The sequence below is a fragment of the Malaclemys terrapin genome, chromosome 19 (assembly GCF_027887155.1).
Source record: "Malaclemys terrapin pileata isolate rMalTer1 chromosome 19, rMalTer1.hap1, whole genome shotgun sequence".
NCBI lineage: Eukaryota > Metazoa > Chordata > Testudines > Emydidae > Malaclemys > Malaclemys terrapin.
In genome coordinates, this window is record NC_071523.1 from 15,193,020 (window position 1) to 15,205,659 (window position 12,640).

Consider the following 12,640-nt stretch of genomic DNA (forward strand, 5'->3'; position numbering starts at 1 on the left):
AAGGAAGGACCAGAAGAGATTCAAATCTATAATTATGGGGCAATAAATTATACTTGGAAAATTGTCTTTCCGGACGTGAGTTTAGAATTATATAATATAATAAAGGGAAAGAAAGAGTCATTCTATATGACAGATAAAGTTTATCCATTTATATACGGTAAATGAAGTCACCATTGCAAAATATTATATATATAGGCGAATCTTAAGTTGAAAAAAATAAGTTGAATGGGAGCAGCCTTTTGCATCCCTGAGATTGGAGTTAAGAAATCTAAAAGAATATCTAATTTTGTAGCCATTATGATAGCTGACTTGGTGGGACTAATGTTAGCACTGAACTAGATAAGAGGTGTACAGCCTACCACACCTGTTATCTTTTCAGATTCATTATCAGGAATTCTGGCCATTCCCAGGATACCTCAAATCTAATCAATGAAATATTGTTTTTGACAACAGAGTTAGGATGTTTGGACATTGAAATCATGCAAACCGGGTGAACATATTACTACCAAGGATTCCAGCACGTGTAGGGATAGCTGGCAAAAAAGCTTCAGATAAAGAAGTGAAAAATGCTTTAAAACATGGAGACACTGATATAAAAAGATTCCTTCGACTACGCAGGAATTTAGAAGTTTAGTTTAAAAAACAAAAACAAAACAAACATTAAGAAGGAATTACATCAATTGTGGACCAAGGAGAAGAGAGGAAGAAGATTCCCCGAAACAGAGGATAATGTGCAACTCCAAAGTTCGGAAAGGATCGGTGAAGTGCTCATATTTAGACTAACTGGTCACTATGGTCTGAATGATCATTTATATTTATCGACTAGACGCGAAGTTGGGTGATGGAACATGTGTAAGGTTAACAAGCAGCTGATCCCCTGAATGCAGGGAGTGTTTCCAGGAAAGCCTCTTTAGGAAGAATGGAGACACTTTTAAGGTGACAGAACATACTGTCTGAGGCTACAGAAGAGTATCGGGAAAGTGAGGTAACATTAGAAAGCTGGACTACGGTGTTTTTAAGGGTATAGAGGAGGGTAAGAGTGCAGTGGCATGAATGTCTGAGGAATATATTATTTGGTGGCAGTTACAGACTTAGTAGATGAGTCTGCTTCACCCTGGGGCATGAGAAGTAGAAAACAACATTTGGGGAGCGGGAGTTGGGAAGCTGGTATCTGTAGCTGGCCCTGGAGCAGTGGGGAAGGGCCTCTGGGCCCTGCAGCTTGCTTTGCTCAGGGGAATAGCTTTGCTTTGTGAGTTCTGTGTTTAAAGAATCCAACTGTGCCCCGATGGAAGTGCCTGAACAGACTTGGGGCACAGCGTTATTCTTCCTGGGCTGGGGAGTCAGGTCAGCAGCCCTACACAGGCTCTTGCTCTACAATTGCCAAGCAAATGGATTGAAATCACTATTTCCGGCCCTCTAAATGACTCTCAAGAATGTCCAATTCTGCCCTACAGGGGGCACTCTGCAGCAGTCAGTACGATAGCTACTCTCTCAATAGCCATGACTCCTTGCACTAAGTGCACAGTTGTTTTACACAGGGTGTAAAAAAATTATTTGAACGTTGCACAAACGACACAAGAATTCTGACTGCTGTAGGTAGCGAGGGAAAATCTACCACTTGCTATGGGACACATTGCTAGTACTGTTCTAATATTCACATACTCATGGAGGTCCACTGATCTCACAGCAAGTAGCTGTTTTATAGCTGAGGAAAGTGAGGCCCGGAGAAGGAAAGTGACTTGCTCAAGGTCACTCAGCAGGTTAGTGGCAGTGCTAGGAACAGACCCCGATCTCCGGAGTCCTACTTCCATGCCCTACCCACCTGACCAAATGCTCCATGGAAGTGGTGACTCAGAAATAACAACAACTAGCTTCTATATAGCCTTTTTCAGCTGTACAGCTCAAAGTGCTTTCCAAAAGAGGTAAGTATTATTCTCTCCATTGTAAAGGGCGTTACTTGTTCAAGATTACAAAGCAGGTCAGCACCACAGCCAGGAATAAACAACCCAGCTCTCCTGAATCTCTGTCCAGGACTGCACTGTCTCCCCCAGTTCAGAGCTGAACCAATAACTAAGTATAGTGTTAGAGCAGCAGAGAAAGAGGTGAGCTGCAGGTGATGTCCTCCAGATGAAATCTGAAAACACCCCCTGTGGTTTCCACTGGAAACACTATTGTTCCTCTCTCTTGAACCGTCATGCAGTGTTGCTGTTTGCTCTTAAACCGCTGCCTCCTTCCGCCCAAGAACCAGCTGCATTTCAGTGATGAGTGAAATGACCCTGCTTCCGATCAGCTTGTCAAGTTTGCCAAGCACTATAGCATCCTTTTATTGCTCATTGTTTATTAATTGCTTTGTAGGTGTGATGGTCACAAAGAAAGTATGTTTATGGAAAAGACAGGGCTCTGTATGGGAGCCTGCTCTTTGGATGGGAGGAGTGTGTTGGCCTGGGGTTTTTAATCAGGCCCATATGTAATGGACAGAAAATCATTTTCAAGGGTCAGACCATCCTCTGAGTGCCAATAAGTCAGAGTCTGTTTGGAAAGCTCTGTATCACCTAGCCAGCATTGTCCCTCCATATCACCCTGCGTGCTCTAAAACTCTCCCTGAGGGGAGGTTACAGGGATAACAGGTCAACCCATGGGAGCACAGCTCCATCCCAATGGCATGTCACGGAGGTAGGAAGCAGGACAGAGGCACATGGCCTCTGCCTGGCTGGATCCTCCCAGATCTGCCCTGTTCAGTGGGTAGCACCTCTGGCTTCTTCCCCCAGGAGGCCAACGCCACCCCGCTCCTTTCCACAGTGAGGTGAAGAAACAGAGCGAGTGGCAACACATGGCGTTTCCAGCCCTCCAACATGGAGATAACCTGCGTAGGGGGGGCTATTTGGCCCAGAGAGCACAAATCACTTGGCACCAAGAGCCAACTAGGGAGTTACTTGTGTGTGTCATATACTACCAAATGCCAAACCTGGGCGGGAACTATCCTTCATTCATCTCTCTCACACTCCCGCTCTCCTTCCCTCCAAGTGTCTGCCTCCCTCTCTCTCCCAGTCACAGCTGGAAGCCTCGAGGCTTTCAGCTCCCTAAAACAAATGACTGTATAAGCAGACATCCCTAGCAAATTCCACCGTCTGGCTCCGGTAGCAGTGCACCCAGTGCCAGCAGAATGCTCGTCCGAACAGGTCCCATAATGACAGAAAAGTTCTCGTGCCCCTCCTCCCATTCTCTCACCACTCCAAGGGACAGTCAGGTCCTCACCCATTGTCAGAGAGCGAGAACAGCCCCTGCTAGAACCTGGCACATGCCAGGCTTTGTCACCATGGCTGTAGAACTACCCTGATGGGACAATAGTTTTCAACACCATTTGAAGAGGGCCATGGTAGACACCCAGTGGAAACACAGCTCTGTCTCCTAGTTACAGGAGCTTAATCTAATCTACTGAGTGGTGATTAAGCCTTCGATCAGCTCTGACTAAGCAAGAACAAGGCAGGGGTCCTGGCAGCTGCTCCTCAGAGCCAAAGGCCCTCACCATGTTATGGCTCCAGTCTTGTAAAAAAGACCCTTATATGTAGGGTTACCATATCTCATAAATAAAAAAAGAGGACCCTCCACGGGCCATGGCCCCGCCCATTTCCCCACCCCTAGCCCCACCCCAACTCCGCCCCTTCCCCCACCCTAACTCCGCCCCCTCCTCCCTCCCACTCCCAGCCAGGGGGAAAGGGCTGCCCCAGTGCTACCAGCATCACGGTTTCCCGGGCAGCCCCCAGACCCTGCGCCCCCAGCCGGCGCTTCCCCAGCGCAGCTGGTGCCCGGGAGGGGAAGCGCCCAGCTGGGGGCGCAGGGTCTGGAGGCTGCCCAGCAAACCGTGAAGCCGGTAGCGCTCGGGCTTTGGGCAGCCCCCATGCCTCCGGACCCTGTGCCCCCAGCCGGGCACTTCCCCTCCCGGGCTCCGGCGGCTCTGCGTAACTTACACTGTATAAGTTACACAGAGCCGAAGAGGAGCAGCTGGAGGCTCTGCTCCTCTTAGGCTCTGTTTAAGAGCTGAGCTGCCCCAGCGCTACCGGCTTTGGGCAGCCCCCGTGCCTCCGGACCCTGCGCCGCCGGAGCCCGGGAGGGGAAGTGCCCGGCTGGGGGCGCAGGGTCCGGAGGCAAGGGGGCTGCCCGAAGCCGGTAGCTCTCGGGCAGCCCGGTTCTTAAACAGAGCCTCCAGCGGCTGGGGCTCTGTGTAACTGACACTGTGTCAGTTTCACACAGCCCCGGGGGCTGGAGGCTTTTCTCCTCTTTGGCTCTGTGTAACTGACACTGGGTCAGTTACACAGAGCCCCGGGGGCTGGAGGCTCCAGCCGCCCCCGCTCTGTTTAAGAGCTGGGCTGCCCGAGCGCAGCTGGAGGCTCTGCTCCTCTTAGGCTCTGTTTAAGAGCTGAGCTGCCCCAGCGCTACCGGCTTTGGGCAGCCCCCGTGCCTCCGGACCCTGCGCCGCCGGAGCCCGGGAGGGGAAGTGCCCGGCTGGGGGCGCAGGGTCCGGAGGCAAGGGGGCTGCCCGAAGCCGGTAGCTCTCGGGCAGCCCGGTTCTTAAACAGAGCCTCCAGCGGCTGGGGCTCTGTGTAACTGACACTGTGTCAGTTTCACACAGCCCCGGGGGCTGGAGGCTTTTCTCCTCTTTGGCTCTGTGTAACTGACACTGGGTCAGTTACACAGAGCCCCGGGGGCTGGAGGCTCCAGCCGCCCCCGCTCTGTTTAAGAGCTGGGCTGCCCGAGCGCTACCGGCTTCGGGCAGCCCCCGTGCCTCCAGATCCTGCGCCCCCAGCCGGGCACTTCCCCTCCCGGGCTCCGGCAGCACAGGGTCCGGAGGCACGGGGCTGCCCGAAGCCGGTAGCGCTCGGGCAGCCCGGCTCTTAAATAGAGACGCGGGGACTGGAGCCTCCAGCCGCCGGGGCTGTGTGTAACTGACACAGTGTCAGTTACACACAGTGTCAGTTACACAGAGCCGGGCTGCCCGAGAGCTACCGGCTTCGGGCAGCCCCGTGCCTGGAGACCCTGCGCCGCCGGAGCCCGGGAGGGGAAGTGCCCGGCTGGGGGCGCAGGGTCTGGAGGCGGGGCTGCCCGAAGCCGGTAGCTCTCGGGCAGCCCGGCTCTTAAACAGAGCCTCCAGCGGCTGGGGCTCTGTGTAACTGACACTGTGTCAGTTACACAGAGCCCCGGGGGCTGGAGGCTTCAGCCGCCCCCGCTCTGTTTAAGAGCCGGGCTGCCCGAGCGCTACCGGCTTCGGGCAGCCCCGTGCCTCCAGACCCTGCGCCCCCAGCCGGGCACTTCCCCTCCCGGGCTCCGGCGGCGCAGGGTCTCCAGGCACGGGGCTGCCCGAAGCCGGGAGCGTTCAGGCAGCCGGGCTCTTAAACAGAGCCGCCATTTTCCCGGACATGTTCCGCTTTTTGGCAATTCCCCCCGGACGGGGGTTTGACTGCCGAAAAGCCGGACATGTCCGGGAAAAAGAGGACGTATGGTAACCCTACTTATATGCTAAGCAAGGCATCCCACCAGCCTGAGTGGGAGTGGGAGTGTGGCTCCCCTTTGCAGAATCAGGGCTTGTGGCCATAAATTACAGCGGAAGACAGCTGCGATATATCCTAGAAGGTTGCAGTGCTCTCGATGACATCTGGCCTAGCTTCCTAGCTGAGGGAAGGATTAGTCTGTGGCATGGTTGTGCTAAGTTCTCAGAAAAAAACCACCCACGAAAACAAGGTAGCTATGCGCCAGCCTTGCTAGCTACAGCCATGTCAGAAGAGATCTGCTGTTGACAGACATTTTCAATACCTGATTGCTCCTCCGCATGGCTGACGCTGGAGTGTGGAGAGACAGACAGACAAGGTCCTTGAGGGAGGTGAGTAAGCCTCCCCGATGAAAAACACTTTGTTTTCCCTCAAGACAAGTGCCTTTATCAAAGCAGTCAGGAGTATGGAGAACCTGATAAGGGAGGAGAGCTCCCCACCCCTCTTTATTTTTACAAATGGTTATCTGTCTTCCCCTCTCTAAAAGGCATTAAGTATCAATCAGGCCCAAGTGCCCATGGCTCTGAAACTATCAAGCCTTTTAAATAAACAAGGATAATTGCCTCATGGGCCTAATAAATCCAAAAGGGACATTGAGTAAGCAGAGCTCAGTTTAAAATAGGGTGACCAGAGGTCCTGATTTTATAGGGACAGTCCCGATATTTGGGACTTTGTCTTATATAGGCGCCTAATACCCCCCACCCCCTGTCCCAATTTTTCACACTTGCTGTCTGGTCACTCTAGTTTAAAAACAACTGAATACATGACTGTGGAAATCCAGGACAGCCCCATGTGCACTAGGAACTGGAACTCAGCTGTTCCAAGACAGGTAGGATGGTCCAGCAGTCAGGGTGCTGATGTGGGGCTCAGGAGACGTGGGTTCAATTTCCTGCCCCACTACAGACGTCCTGCACGACCTAGAGCAAGCCACTGCGCCAGAGATGAAAAGATGGAGATAGTCCTATTTCCATACCTTACCGAGGTACTGTGAGGGTAAACACAAGAAAAATTATGAGGCTCAGATACCATGAAAACGGGGCGCCGGATAAAGTCCTTAGATCCATATTCTTCAACACTATTAAGAAAGCAACTGGCACCCCAGCATTGTAGTGGTAGTAAAAATAGCTTTTCACCCTCAGAGAGCAACACGAATAGGCTAAGAGTTTCAAATCTCTGAAATCTCAGCCATTGATACACACTGGCTAAGGGCTCCATTGAAAAATACCTTGGCCACCACTCTGGTTCGTCCATCAGGGACATTTTTCCCACCTAATATGTGAGATACAGCATGATGGGCAGTCTCTGCTCAAAAGAGTTTCAGTCCTGCTTCCAATATGATCAGTAGGGAGGGGACTGTAATAAGACAGCAAGGAGAGGCCAGGCTGCAGGCCGGGAGAGAGATGCACTTAGCAAAGCTGTATGAAGGAAGCTTGCTCAAATGCCTGATTCTAGCTGGTACCAGTCACACAATCACATACAAAAAGGTGTGGGATGTGGGTCCAGGAGTGGGAGGCTCTGAGTCCTGCAGCTGCCCAGAGTGGGCCAGTAAAACATTTGGGGGGAGACATTTCTCCTCATCCCTCATTTAGGCCCCGTCAGCTCCTCACTTTTCTGAGCCCTGAAATCATAAAGGACCACTCTAAAGCAGACTGCAGAACAACGCTGCCCTGGTTAGCAAGATCCTCACCTTCCCAACAGGCCAGCGGGTGTTCTGCACTCATCGTTATCTTGGTTACTAATGGGTACTTGGGCACCAACCGAGTCTTTTCCACAAACCAATGAAACACAAGAGTGAGACCTGGTATTTATGGTACGAGGCTTCATTTCAATTTAATTCCCTAATAAAGCTGAGATGAGGTCGATCCCATTTACGGCCATCCCAGGCATAGGGCAGGGAAAGTGGAGGTTCCACCTCGGCGACACATTTAACGGCATTAGTGGCTTTAAGTCACGCCCATAAAGTTGTTTTATTGACACATTTTCAGTGCTCTAATTGCTCATGTCTCACTACAATTTGGGCGAATAGTGGGGGTGAGCTGGGGTGGGTCTCTTGACCTTAGAGACGACCAGAGCGAGCCTTGAAGGGGACTGGCTGCCCTGGGGAGAAGCACTGCCCTCTGCTGGGCGAAATGCCAGGCCTGCCCGTATGTTTGTCAGGTCCCTCTGCCCAGCTCCCTAGGGAGAAGCCTGCCTTTTCAGAGACAAAGGTTGTCAGGGCCTTGGTGACTCGTTAAGCTGGTGAGAGCGGTGCCTGTGTCTGTGTGCATGCTTTGGGTGCCCTTCCTTAAGGCCCTGATCCTGCAAAGAGAACAGTGCAGATGCACTTCCCCCCACCCCCAAGAATCTATTAATTGTTTTTCCGATGCTCTTCATTAGGGGCGATGTAGGCCTACTAGCGATGTAGGCTCTTAGGAGTCCATTGACTTTCTGAGAGACGTGGGCTTCTAAGTCACTTTTGACAATGGGACAGACTCCTAAATCACTCAGGCACGTTAGAAAATTCTACCCCCAAGTCTTTTTATTGCATGGCTTTTTATTTCCGTCGCTGAGGAACAGTATGACATCTCTCCTAAGTCCTCCCTGGTCTGGCATATACTAAGGGGCCGCTAAATTTAACAATCCTTGGCACCACACCAAGACTCAATGCTCACCCTGAGTTATGGGTGGTGGGGTTCAGTATGCAAAACGGGGTCTCTCTGTGTCTTTATCCCTGGGGGGGACACACGACATGCTTGTATATAGGTCCTGGCACATTTAGCATCAGGAACGATCTACACTCACCCACCCTCCTGATCGGTCCAGCATTTTGAAGGACAGCATCAGTGAGATGCTAAGCTCTATCCAGATGGGATGCAGGTGAAATAACAAAAACATAGCTACCATAGTCTCCCCTGACCCTGAATTAACATGCTAGCACTACTAGGCACGTGTGCAGTGAAGTCTGAGGGATGGGTTTGTGGGAGGCTTTCCTCGGGAAGATTGATAGGCCCGTGGGTCGGGTCGGTTACCATAATGACAACTTGTACATCCCGAGGGTTTAGCAGGGCACTTACGTGATTATATTTAGGAAGCCGTTCGTGGGTGTGGGTTGTCTGATGGCAGGGCAGGGAAGGAACGCTGTTCACAGCTAATAAAACTTGTAAAAGTCACAGCAGGGCCTGTATTTCAGACCCAGAATCTCATTCCTGCCTCCTGGAACCACAGTGTCTTTCTGACACTTTTATATCATTCTCTCTACTCAGCACCCTTGGCCAAATTCAATTCTAGCCCATTTTGTCTATGATGCTTTGAATATTTACTTAGGTATACACCGTGGTTAGCGCCATCCATTGACAAGCAGGGAGAGCTCATGGGAAAATTTACACAAAACTCAAGAGCCTGACCAAGTTTCTGTTCAAAGACGGATCCTGTTTCCCAGGGGGTTCTTTGGGCACAGAATTCATCCCTGGTGAAGTCTAGTTCACAAGGATTTCCAGACCAGGTCAGATCATTAGTCCATCAAATCCATTATCCTGCCTCCAGGAGTGTCCCGTGCCCAAGGACACAGATGAAGATGAATGGACCTCTCCGTGTGCATGGCGGGGAAAGAGGAAACATGCTTTCATGTCAGCTAATCACCCAGGATTCATCGATTTTAAGGCCAGAAGGAAACATGTTGATCATCTAGTCTGACATCCAGTGATTCCTACATCAAGGGCATGGCTTCTGGTTGAACTAGAGCATCTCTAATTCATATGAAATGTACCCCTGTGCAGAGGATCAGTCCTCAGAATAGGACTTAAGTGGGGCATAGCCCTTGTGCTGACCTGCCCAGGGATGAATTTCACCCCAAGCGATTAGTCTTAAAGATCAAAGCCACTTTTTCTCGGCTGAAGATCACAAGCTTCTGATTGGTGCCGGGCACCTCAATCCAATAGGAAAAAAGTTTATTTGAGGGTTTTTTTGGGTACGGATCTCTCCTAGGGTGGAGCATGCATTTTTTCAGCAATTATGGAATGGCAAAAAGCCTTCCTGTAGCTAGCAAAGCTGGGGATCATTGGGAAAAGGCACCAGCCCAGTAATTCTCTCTCAGTTCTGAGGAAACAAAAACCAGCTCTATCTCTGTCACAACAAACAACGCCCACGAATGTACTGACTGGGGCATATTTATACGTATGTGCTTATATAACCCATACTAGACGATCACGGATCTTTGTCCTTTAGTGACTAGTCCACAGAAGAAGAAAAGAGTCTACTAGCGCTGCCAGCTAGTGGCTCAAGTGGCAGAAAATCATGTTTTTAAAGCTGAAGGGGGAAGCTCCTCTACTGGATGGACTTAGTACTGCGTGCCTGTGCTTCAGCCCTTATGCTACTAACAGAGGTTCTCTGCAGGGGCGGCTCCAGGCACCAGCGCTCCAAGCGCGTGCCTGGGGCGGCAAGCCGCGGGGGGCACCCTGCCGGTCCCTGCAAGGGTGGCAGTCAGGCAGCTTTCGGCGGCATGCCTGCGGGAGGTCCGCCGGTCCCGCGGATTCGGTGGCAATTCGGTGGCGGGTACGCCGAAGCCGCGGGACTGGCGGACCTCCCGCAGGCAAGCCGCCAAAGGCAGCCTGCCTGCCGTGTTTGGGGCAGCAAATAACATAGAGCCGTCCCTGATTCTTTGCTTGTTCATGTAGTAGGGGACTCGATATTTGGAGCAGGAGGATCTGAGTTCTAGCTGTGCTGATAAGTTCTGAGAGACTATAATGTACAGCCTAGAGATACTCATGAATTCCTAGGTGACCTTGGATTCAGAGCTTTCATAGAAGGGCAATCATAGCATTATAAAATTACCAGTGATCTCGCTTTGCATAGCAGGGTTCTGCAGCCCCAGGTCGCTGCTGGAATGCTGCCTTTCTGTCTGAGTGAGAGGTTGGTGAGCAGTATCCCACGGCTTTAATAACACACCCTTCAGCCATCCCAAGAGAGAGTGCCATTCAGTAACAGAGGCAACATGTTATATCTATGAGCTCATCTGGTAGGGCACCAAGGCTGCTGGTCCTTACAGGCAAGTACAAAATATATTACGGTGTCCACCTGCCAAGTTTACCTGGGCCGAAGTTCCCCGTTAAATTTCCTGTCACTGTTTTTATTAGGGCCAATTCAAGAAACCCATCTCACACTCTTTTTGATCAAAGTCTGAAATGTCTTTTGGTGAATTTCTTGAGGGCTTGTAAAGGTCCCACATGGGCAGTGATGAAAAGCAAAGGCCTCTATTGTCTAACGTGCAGATCAGGTAATAAGTCAGGCCGCTCCAGTGAAAACTGCCACATGGATGGATTCACCCCAGCCCTGAAGAGAAGCTAAAAGCTCTAGGGCTAAGGAGAAGGTCAATTTCCTTTGTCTCATCTCACTCAGCAGCAATATGGAAACCCTGGCCCCATTGCCATGGCAAAACTCCCACTGACTTCAAAATCCTGGTCCCATTGCTCATAGAGTCCATGCATCCAAATTCATTAACTAGCCCACAAAGGTTCCCAGGGTTGCTGTGAGGAAAGGAAAGATAGTTACTCCCTTCTGGGCACAGGGAACTGGAGTGACTTGCCCAGGGCCAGGTAGCACATCAGTGGCATACCCAGGAGAAAAGCCAGGGATTAAATTCAACCCAGGTGTGATTCTATTGACTTCAGCAGTGTTACACTAGGGATGAATTTGACCTCAGGAATCCTGCTTTGAAGACCCCTCTCCCTGTCACTAGACAACACTGCCATAGCTCAGGATAGCCTTGAACTCTGACAGCACCGAGGACGGATGAGTGCTTTATTCGCTAGGAGATCCAGGGGTAATAACCATTCTGTTTATTGAATTTGAAAGGATGAACACCCTGGGCCTTTCGAGATGCTTGGTCCAGTAGGTTTTTGATTTGTCCCTCATTCACAGAGGGTATCCGTGGCATTTGCCAAAAGTAGCGGAGAAAGGAGCCGTTTGTGACAGGTTAAGAACCGCATTGCAGTGACTCACGTGTATCGATGACAGAGGGATTCGATGCAGATCAACACACGGACATTGTCTCTGGCCCGGAGCTGCACTTTGCTCTTCAGCTCGCTGTGATCTTGGAAAGAAGCAAACCATGAAAATAAAGAAAGAAGGAAACTCCCTCTACCACAGGACAAATCATCAACCACGTTAGGCTGTAAGCAGCACGTCATGGCTCCATTAGAGAAGTACCCCGCTGGTTTCTCATTGAAATGCCCTTTACCACTGTTGAGTGAATAGGAGGAAAAAGCATCAGTGAACATTGTGGTGGGTTCTGAATGTCCTTTCAATTTAGCCGTGTTTGCCTCCGTTTCCACATGCCCACCCCAGGCTTTTCATAATCATTCGTGGAGGGAAAGTTTTCTTCATACGAAAGTGAATTTAGGGCCCATAGCAGAGATTTGGCTGCTTAAGAAACGAGATTTACTTTGGCCAGCAGCAGGACAGCTGATAAAGAATCAGAGCCACCCAGGCCGAGAAAGTACTGTGCCGTTCAGACAGTGAATTCACACAGCTATTCTCAGAGAAGAGTTCTCAAGGGCAAAACACATTAATACCAAAGCCCTGCCAGCAAATTCCAACTGGCAAACAAATGAGTCAAAGTCGTGATCTGCTGTCCATGGACATTGTGCTTTCTGGAGAGTCAGCTGGGAAATCTGACGAAGTGGGTTTTGACCCACGAAAGCTCATGCTCCAATACATCTGTTAGTCTATAAGGTGCCATAGGACTCTTTGTCACTCTTAACTGGGAAATTGTTCACTATGAATAATTCATCCAGCTCTAGCCAGCACCAAAACCCACGTAAAGGTCTGATGCACTGTTATCTATAGACAGGCAGGAAAAGCAATGAAATGTCTGTAGAGTTATAAAATGCCATCCCTTTATCAGACTGCACCATCCTATGGTAGCAGAGAGGACTGTCTGTAACCCTGGGTAATACAGTGGCAAAGTGCATGCCATGCCTCCATTAATGGCTGGTCTGGTAGAGCAGAGGTGGCAAACTACAGCCCGCAGGACCATCCTGCCCGGCCCTTGAGCTCCCAGCCGGGGAGGCTAGCCCCTGGCCCCTCCCCTGCTGCCCCCCTCCCCTGCAGCCTCAGCTCAC

At 50.8% G+C, this 12,640-nt stretch overlaps 1 protein-coding gene across 2 annotated transcripts in view; it reads right to left on the reverse strand.

The window, feature by feature from the left end:
* Positions 1–12,640, reverse strand: part of C1QTNF12 (C1q and TNF related 12) — a 45,347-nt gene that overhangs the window by 5,826 nt on the left and 26,881 nt on the right. For both annotated transcript variants that reach the window (XM_054009263.1, XM_054009262.1), the window contains one exon: positions 11,520–11,610. In XM_054009263.1, coding sequence (XP_053865238.1) covers positions 11,520–11,610 — 91 coding nt within the window. The remainder of the gene's footprint in view (positions 1–11,519; positions 11,611–12,640) is intronic.